Below are 10,049 nucleotides of genomic sequence, written 5' to 3' on the forward strand. Positions count from 1 at the left end.
TAACTACGTTAAAATCAATGGAGTGGAAACGAGACCACAATCGGAGTGCTGTGGGGAGAAAAGCTAACAGGATTCATAAAACTACTTTTACTCTACTCTGTTCCTGGGTAAGCAAAACTCCCCCAGACATATTTTCTTCTTCGGTACCCTAATGTAAAAATTCGGAGTTGCTCTACTGAATTCGGCGGAGTTACTCCGGATGTAAAGCAGGGTGAGGGAGAGCAGGATTTGGCCTAATGGGAAATGTAGAATCTAGTCTAGTTAGTCACCTTCCTGGAATCCTCTGGTCTCTACCCCGGTGCTCGGGTGCTAGTATTCTTTTTGCATCTCTAAGCGGCCCGGGGAGGATGGCATTAGACTAAAAAGAGAGCAGAGACGCATAGTAATTCATTAGTGGGAATGAATTGTTAGATGTGGCCCCGAGTTAGTTAGGATGAGCCAGTGATTATATTTAAATTTGCTATAATTGATTTGGGGAAGAGCTGCGGTGACAAGAACGAATTGATCATTAAATTTATTAGAGAGATAAATTTCGCCGCTATTAAGGAGTTTGAATGACGACAGTTATGCTGACTCCACCAGAAATCTGCCTGGAGGCTCCCAAATGCAGCAATATTATAACAGCAGGGCTATAAGTGGGAAGCTTCACTAGCAAATAACGTTATACCTTTTTCATTATTCAATAGTTAAAGACAATGGAGTGGGAATGGGTTTCCTCATGAAATCTCTTGAAAGGGCTGTTTCGGTAGGTCATTTGATTCCTTTCCACTTTGCTTGCCGGGGCTAACAACAACTTTCCATGGTGGTAGCCCCTGAATTAGTACAATGCCTGTAAATTAGCATTGCTTTCTAATTTCCTTCCTGCGCCAGGGCTTTCAGACGGTTGGTTTTTAATTTTTCCCACTTGAACACTAATAACCCAATTGCTTCCTTTTAACTGGGGGCAGTTCACAATGGAAGTGGTACTTCAATCCTGCTAGGATTTTTAGCTAGCATTCCCACGCGTTGGGGTTGTACAGTACGTGGCAATATACCAGGAAAGGAGAGTCATTCAGGCAAGGAAGTAGCGCTGATTTATATGTGCTAGGTATGGGATGGAGCAAATAAGATATGAGCCAGGATTTGGGTTAGATGTTTGCATTTAAAATAGTGAAGGGAGGGAAGGGTAAGATAAAGCAAAATGGCTTCATAGCAAAATTATAGACAGATGTTGATCAAAGGACGGTTGTTCTCCATCTCACCCTATATTCAATATTGATCATTTTAAAGTCTATTTAAACATCCTTCTTTCCGCAATAGAAACCGTGCTTCTAATGCAGGAGTGTGTTAACTATCCAGTCTAAATAGTGTTTCCATTGAAGGAATGAAGAGCTCGCCTCTGTAGTCCATTCGCATAAATGATGCACGTCCCAGAGGGAATAAGTTTTAAACGCGACCATGAAAACAGCGTGTTTCGTTCACCGCGTTTGACTGGCCTGCCTGTGTGCCCGTTTTAAAACACGCAATAGCTGCGTTGAGCAGTAGGTGCACACATTCCCAGTTTAGGGGAGCGAGGGTCCTGCGCAGCAGATTGCTCCGGAGGGTGCATGTCTCCTGCTAAGCACGCTTGGGTGAAAAGCTACCCCGCATATGCAGATCGTTGCTCGGTCCTCTCTGTCCCCAGCTAGGATCCCTTCCTCCATGTGTAGGGCACATGCTCGCAGCTTCTGCAGCTCGCTGATTGATGAGCCACATTGCAGAGGTTTATTAATCTACACCCACTGCAGCTCTCCTGTGAAATGTTTCCGCAGTTTGACTCTCTTCTAATGTTTGCTCGGCTGTACATTTGCACAGATCCGAGAGAGCTATTACCAGCTGGCCTTAGGGCCAGGCCAAGCCGGCTGAATTGCATGGCAGGGAGGAATCAAAATCAAAAGGGAAGAGTATTTAGCAACAAGCAATCAGAAACAGAGTTGGATTCACCATGCAGCTAGGGGAAGATCAGAAAGCCACTCCATTTGAAACACAGCAGCAGTCCCCTTGCATGAATCCGTCTCCTCTTATTTTCTGCGTAATAAAAAACAAATTGGAGCAGTTTCTGATTGCGGGTAAATCCAGTATCCCGCTCCAGATTTTAATGGAGTTATTCCAGATTTACACCGAGATCTGAATCTGGCCCGACAGGCAAAAACGAGGAAGAAAATAGAGGTTGGTTTTTTTTAATATAAATTGTCCTCATAAATGTATTGTTAGGAGTAAGTATGAGGAAACCACTGGATGTTCTGGGGACTGCTGAGGTAGTAGAACACTAATACAGAAATAAACTTTAGAGTGTTTAGATCGAATTAAATGAAGTTTGGAAAACAATCTGGCAAAAACCTCTTTCACAGGAAATCATACAACGTCCAGTCGATTTATTTAACTATACATCTAGGGTCCTTCCTCCAGCCCCTATCAGGTAGTGTATGGATTCAGAGACATCATTTCGTTCCATTTCCCCCCATGAAATATACATATTTACCCGTATAATAAAGTGACAAATGATATGTTTCCGGGCCCGGTATAAACTCCAGACCCTGGTAGCCAATCCTATTCCTTTACAAAAAAATTGTACATAAGGCTCAAGTATAAAATGTTTATTTTACACACCATCATGGACGATGGAGAAGCTGGATAATAATTTAGCATGCATAAGTCGAGGTACCCCTTTTTATAAATACAATATACAAAAATAAAGACAGTACAGTCTTGAGATTTCCAGCAGTTTTAACGTTCATGACAGTTTTCCAGCTATATAATAAGCACAAAACATCTCCAATACTCAGCAAAAGAATAGAGTTTCCATGGGTAGGGTTCAAGTTTTTTAAATGTCTCTTAACACTGTGGTGAACTGTAAATCTTCTCTAGCATGTGTAGGAAGAAGAATCCTCAAAACAAAAGAAAAAAATCCAAACCTTACCAAAGCTGCTCACCTCTAATATTACCTGCTTGGTCTCTCTGTTTGTTTGTTACATGACCGCGGAAATGCTGACACCAAAGAGCAATGATGGATCTGGGTTTGTGCGCAGCTGAAGACCGAGTATTTCCCATGTAGAAATAAAAGATACTGGTATAAGATTGGCTGTTCTTCCTCCTGTGCAGGAAGATGGCTGCATTTGGGACTCATTTCACTGAAGCCAAAGGCTGCAAAGATGGAGCAAAAGCAGATGTGTAGGGATGGGGCAGAGGAGTATGTGTTGATGGTGGCATGGGGCAGTGGGCAGATGTGTGTCACTAGGGCCCGAGTAAGGGATGGTGGAGGAAAGGGGGCGTCGAGGAGAAAGGTGGGTGGTCTGGCGAAGGGGCTTAAGGATGGGGTGGGCAGAGGTGTGTGGGGTGGTTGGGGAAGGGGTGGGCAGAGGAGTGTGTGTCTGTCTGGAGGTGGCTGAGGCGGGGTGGGCAGAGGTGTTTGTTTGGAGGTGGCTGGGGTAGGAGTGGGTAGAGAGGTCTGTCTGTCTGGAGGTTGCTGGGGTAGGGGTTGGCAGAGGGGTCTGTCTGGTGGCTGGGGTGGGGTTGGGCAGAGGGGTCTGCCTGGAGGTTACTGGGGTAAGGGTGGGCAGAGGGGTCTGTCTGGAAGGTGGCTGGGGTGAGGGTGGGCAGGCTGGAGTTTGGCTAAAAGGTCTGGGACCGGATAGCAGCAGCAGGGAGAAGGGGAGCCCCCTGCCGGCTCACTGGGGCTGGCCGGGGGGCGGCTGCAGCGGGGCAGCGTGCCTACTGCGGGGCTGTGTCTCCTCCTCGTCACCCTCGGAGCAGTCGGAGGAGTTGTAGGGGCAGCAGTGTCCGGCTTCCTCCTCCTCGGGGTCGCTGTCTCGGAGCTCCCGCAGCCGGCGGCCGCTGCTCTTCTCCGGGGCCGGCAACAGCAGCTCCTCGTCCGCCTTGTCCTCGCCGCCCAGCCCGCTCTTCTGCTTCTCGGCCTCCTGCGCCGCCTGCTCCTTGGCCTTTTTACTCCGCTTCCACTTCATGCGCCGGTTCTGGAACCAGATCTTCACCTGCGGGGCGAGAGAGGGGCTGAGGGGGGATCGCAGCCCCCGGGGGGACCCCACACACCTCCGCCCCCCCCCCCCCCCGGACCCGGTGACCTGCAGCCCTCCCCCGAACACCTCCCCCGTACCCAGGCCACTCTCCGGCCTGCAGCCCCCGCTGCCCCCGACCAGCCTCCACCCCTCACTGGGCGCTTCCCCCGGGCCGGGGGGCTGCTTAGAAGGGACCCCACCGCTCCGGGGTAAGACGGGGCTGCGAACCCCCGGTGCAGCTGGCCCTGACTGGAAACACCCTCGCGCGGCCCGCAGCCTCCTCGGCGCCGAGGGTCGCCAGGCAAAGCCTGGGGGAGCGGTGGCAGGAGAGCCCGGGAGGAGGCAGGCAGAGCCCAGCGGCCATGGGGGGAGCGGTGGCAGGGGAGCCCGGGAGGAGGTTAAGCTTTGCGGCCATTCTGCCCCCGGAGCTGCCCAGCCTGAATCCAGCTGCTCGAGCCCCCTCTTCCGCCGGGACGGAGCTGGGAAGCCCCCCACGCCCGGTGGCCCGGGGCGGGCTGGGCCTGAGCTGAGCGATCCTGCGTCCCTGAGCCCCGAGCCGCTGGTTCTAAGCGCCGGGCCCCTTCCCCTGAGCCCGGAGGGGCCGCTGCAGCCGCCACCCACCTGGGTCTCCGTGAGCATGAGAGACGTGGCCACCTCGAAGCGCTTGGGCCTGGAGAGGTATTTGTTCAGTTTGAACTGATGCTCCAGCTCCAGCAGCTGCTGGCTGGTGAAGGCGGTGCGGGGCCGCCGGCACTTCCCCAGCAGGTTGGACTGCGCCTGGGCTGGAGACAAAACGGCGCATCAGCACAACGCGGGCAGCCGGGGGAGCAGCCCGACCCCCGCCACCCTCCCAGGGCAGCCGGCTCTCACGGGCCGGAGCTGGGACTACCGGGGCCCAGCTATCTTCAGCATTAAAGGGGGTCGTTCTAGTGTCCCTGGCTGCGTCCACCTGCCTCCGTGGGGGGCAAGCTAGATCCAATGGGAAAGGATTGGGAAAGGAAGAGAACTGCTGGTCCCCTGCGAGGGAGAGAAGAGGGGAGGCAGCAGGTGAGGGGGGAGGGTTAGAAAAAATATATCCGTGCGAAATTCTTTTTAAAAATGGAGGAAAGGGAAGAGGAACAAGTGATTAAAATCTCCCCGCCGCATGCCCTCTTCCCATAGTTAACCCCAGCGGTGACCTTTCTACATGCCACGATGAAAAACTACCCAAACCACTTCCAATTAGTACCTCATCTCCGCAGTCCTGGCTTCAGACCGGTATCTATCACGCACACAGCCCTGAGCGGGCAAGTCTCCTTCGGGCCCGCCCTCACAACGAAGGCAAATGTACTGGCACCGCGGAGTAAAATCCCGGGGAATGTTTTTGCAGTGGAGTAGAGTGATCTGATAATAGTGCAGTCCTTGGGGGAGGGGGGAGAGCAGGAAAGCCTCCCGTCCTCAAATTGTTACTATAGAAGCATTAAAGGCACTTTAAAGTAAACATTATCCTTCCCTAAATTAGACACCTCAAGCCACGCCTGATGGCAATAGGAGATGGACTTCTCTATTTACATAATTTCACATAGATTCACCGCAGGGAAATTTATGACCAATGAGGGACTTCTTGATTTCCCAAGAGCCTAACAAGTGCTAGACAATAAAAGGAACCCGGGATCACGGTGAAATGATATCAGTCTCTCAAGGGAACAGCAATTTGCTTCATTTAACTTTAACGCCCCCTGCTTTAGTTAAAGAAGTCTCCCGAATTCCCAGCTTGACAATACATTAGAACTTTAATTAAAACAGACTCCAAAGTGACTTTGGGAAAATGTTCAGTGGAAGGTTGGCCCAAACAATGATCCCCCCGCTCTCCCAGCAGATTAGAGAAATTTCTCTCCAATCAGTTCCATTTGTTTTTATTTATTTTATTTCATTATCTCAGTTGTCAAGTCTTATATTTGCAGACAATAGGAGACAAATGTGACATGAAACATGACATGGACTATTGTTCAGTATTCGAGTGAGGTAACTATATATAGGAAATATCTATTTTCAACAATATTTTCGAACTATACAATTCGATGTTATAATCTCAGCACGTTTTCTGGATTCAAAATCGGGGCTGCGTCAAAATTTACTCGGTTGAAAGTTGGAAGTAAAGAGAACTGATGGCGAGATTATTCTCCTAAAATATTGCGGTCACATTTAATGGACACATAAATGAGAACATCAATTAGGAAACATGCGAGCTGAAATCCTTCTTAAACTACAAATCCAGTCTCCGTAGTTGCGGATGATATTTATGCTCCTTCTAAGAGGCAACACAATCATAACATGTGATTTGTGATTTCTTGGACATCCTCTCCTCTTTTGTTGTTGTTTGCTTTAGAAACTTAAAAGCCTTTAAAAGGAGAGGGGAGGAGGAGCCTGCCTTTACTACCTCATTTGGAGCAAACCTGCTAAAATGACCAGAATAAAAAAGCAGTGTCCGGCATACAAACAGTAACACAGATGAGATTTTCTCACTGCTGTGTGATTTTCCAGGCCTCCATTATCTTTTCTCTTGGCTATTTATTCACTAGTGCATTTTGTTTGAAAGGGCAAGAATTCGGATAGCTTTTCTAATTATTTTTCTTCTTGAATGTCCTAGTCTAAACAAATCTATTTAAGAGAAAACAATGGACTTTTTTGTCTGTATGTGTGTGGAGTATATTAAAAAAAAAAAAAAAAAAAACACCAAACCCGTAATTCTTTCCTGGCATGATTTAAGTAAAACTACACCTAAGGTATTGTTAAGCCAGTAATTCCCACAGAGAGCTAACACCTAAGAAAATGATCTTTGCCTAACACAGAGATGCAAGAAATGTCCCCATCTCCATTGAGGCCTAGCAGCCCAGCTGCTGTGAGGACAGGTCAGTGTTTCTGTTTTTAACGCGTTTTTTTTTTAACAAGCTCAAATATAAGTGATTGCATTTATTTAGCTTTCTTATTTCAATTACACCAAATAAACATTTAATTATAGCCTAGAATGTCCACTGAAACCATCTAAGAGAGGAGTGTGCTGTTATTACTATCAACTCTTTCCTGAAGAAGTGATCTGTGAAATTTGCCTGGATGACAGGATCTGAGGAAGCACCATTCTGGGTGAAATTGACAGAGCCCTGCAAAGTTGTACCTCATACTCCTTATACCGTAATATTAACAAATATGAGCAGGATCGCTCTGCCATCCAGAAGAAAAAAAAATATCGTCAGTTTTCATGGATTTTCATATACACCGGTATTCGGTTCTCATTCATTATTTAGCACAATTCCCTCCAGGGTACAGTTTGAATTAGAACTCAGAATGTAAGGAATGATTTGTCACCTTTTTCACGTCCCAAGAAAGATCAGTCTATTATTTACTGCTAAGGTGCCGGCCATAACGAGCTGCAACGCATTCCAGCTTCCCATTGTTAATCGTTATTTCCTCCCTCCTGCTAATAATTACCAAATACAATATATATATTATTACACCCGCCGCCGGTTGAAGTCTTGACCGAATCCTTTCCGGCGCTAGCTGAATGGCGTGGGACATTAACTACGAGGAAAGGCCAATGTATCCTTGCCGTAGGCCCCTGGAACGCTACAGCCTGGCTCGGGCCATGCAGAAGGGCAGGCGAGGAAGTGGTGAGGATAGGCTCAAAGGAAAATGACAGATCATAACAAACCCAGCGCCCCCAATGCCAGCGCTTGGCCCGGAGATACTCACAGTTAAAGTCCGGCATTTTGGGGAGGATCATGCCCGCTGTGGATGCTCGTAACCACTGATCCAGCTGAAAAGTCCCGGCACTGAGTTTGATGGGGTCTGCGGCAGGGTGAGAAGGGTGAGCCCCTTGCACCTGGGAGTAGGAGTAAGACAAAGCGGGGTGCTGCCCGGCCAGAGCGGCTGCCGAATAGCTGTACATGGGGTGCCCGTAGAGGGCGGCCTGGGTGGGGATGCCCGCTCCCCCCTGGTGCAGTCCCAGGGCCATGCCCCCGGCGGAGTGATGGTGGTGGTGATGGCTGCTGGTGCTGCTGGTGCTGGTCAGGAAGCCGGGCTTGGGCACCAGCCCGCAATGCGCGGCGAGGATCCGCGGCGGCGAAGGGCTCTCAGTCCGCAGGCAGTCCGAGGAGCCGCCGCTGTGGCGCTCGGAGGAGGACGGGGGGCTGCAGCTGCTGCTGTTACTGCTGCTGCTGTGGCCAGATGTGTTGGCGAGGGAGGTGACCAAGGCCAGCGGTGAGGTCTGTGCGGAGGCGGCGGCGGCTGCTTTGGGAGGGTCGACTGCTAGGAGAGCATCGATCCGGAAATTTTTGGATTTTTCCATCGGATTGTTTCTAGAAAAACACCCTCCCTTAGCCTATAAAATAATAGTAAGAGCCCCCGCCCGACCCCACAGCGCCCCGTGGAGAGTCCGTATCCCCTCCCACTCCCAGCGCTGGGGCTCTGCCTAGACCAGAGGACCAGCCCCCCAGGCCAAGCGCAGCAAAATGTCTCTCGGCAGATAGTAAGCACCTCAGCTCCAAACTCTACTCACTTGAAGGCTCAGATCCGGCTCCCATTGGCCCCGAGGCTGGAGGAAACACTATTGGTGGCCGGTACTAGGGTTTGGCAGCCGCGATTGGCCCTGCAGCACACCTGTCAACGCTTCGGGAATGGGCCTGCCCACTTCATTTCTTTGCCCTCTAGAGCAGGTTGAAGGGAAAGGCTCGCTTGGTCTCCCGGGGCGGGGGCCGCGGGGGGTGACCAACACAGAGAAAGGAAAGTGACTTGAGAAGCTTCTGTATTTACCTCCCGCCGACCCCCCAAAAAACGAAAACAAAAATAAATTCCTCGGTTGGGCCAGGTTTTTAAAGACTGAAGATAAATTCAGCCAGGAAGAATGTGCAATCATCGCAACGCAAACATATTCTGCTTGAACATCATCAGCAATGATGCGTTAATCGTTCTACATTCATACCCTGCTATAATGAGTCTTGGGCCACAACAAATATGTGTGTGTGTTTGTTTGTGTGTGCGAGCGAGCACCTGGATCTCGGCACAATGTACACCTCGAAGGATTCTCTCCACTTGTGTCTGTTTAGCCAATGCTGCAGTTAACGTGATGTTACCTTAATCTGTGTAAGATTTAAGTGAGATGTTCGTACAGTTCCTTTGGGTGGTTTAAGGAATCTATCCCCTCTTAAGCGGCCTGTAGTTATTTTGTTGTGATGAAAGGCCCGGGCATGGACAAATAAGATGAAATATGTTCTTAGACTCTTACATACTATGTATGCATAGTCAACATAACACATCTGGGATGACATATTGGATAATATTCATCTCTAGCTGGATATGGATTTATTTGATACGTCTTTCCAGATGTGATAGTATCCACACCTATATTCAGTGTCTAATCTAATGTGTCAATTTGGTGACCACAAAACAGGACCTGGATGAAATTTATTTCAAGTCTTTAAATAACAACAAACATCATAAACCGGCATTTGCGCCTGATCCCAGGCTTTTCATGCAGATGTCTGACCTGTATCACCAGCTCACCGATGAACAGTGCATTTTTATTTTCACAGTTATGCAACAAAAATTCAGCTACGCCAAGAGCCTGAAAGCACTGCCTAACTCTATTCTCGGTATGCTTACAACACTGTATATATGTATAATTACAACACGACTAGCCAGTGATAATATACCAGGCAAGGATTTTTCTTAGCCTTGTTAAATGGCATAGCTTTGGCGGTCACATTTGCAAAATGAATAGCAATTGCTACGTACTTTCAGAGAACGAGAAGGCACCAGCTGCTGATGAAATAAAAGCACGATATTTTACAGTGATTTTCTAGTATTAAGTGACAAATCAGCGGTCACACAATGTGCCAATGAGAAGGCAACAATGTTTTATACACCCTCTATGCCTACACAGACCACAGCTTTTGCCTTCCACACTATTCATTTGGCAACTTGCCTTACAATAAAAGACCACGTAAAATCTCGAAAAAAAAGAGGGGGGGGGGGAATCGAATT

General features: G+C 48.8%; 1 protein-coding gene across 1 annotated transcript; it reads right to left on the bottom strand.

The window, feature by feature from the left end:
• Positions 1–2,654: 2,654 nt before the first annotated feature.
• On the bottom strand, positions 2,655–8,355 carry MNX1 (motor neuron and pancreas homeobox 1). Its single transcript, XM_034759359.1, has 3 exons — positions 7,761–8,355; positions 4,653–4,813; positions 2,655–4,007 (listed from the first exon to the last, which is right to left on the bottom strand). Exons 1-3 carry the CDS (start codon positions 8,353–8,355, stop codon positions 3,687–3,689), a joined length of 1,077 nt encoding a protein of 358 aa, XP_034615250.1. The 3' UTR covers positions 2,655–3,686.
• Positions 8,356–10,049: the final 1,694 nt, after the last annotated feature.

This window comes from Trachemys scripta, chromosome 2, assembly GCF_013100865.1.
Source record: "Trachemys scripta elegans isolate TJP31775 chromosome 2, CAS_Tse_1.0, whole genome shotgun sequence".
NCBI lineage: Eukaryota > Metazoa > Chordata > Testudines > Emydidae > Trachemys > Trachemys scripta.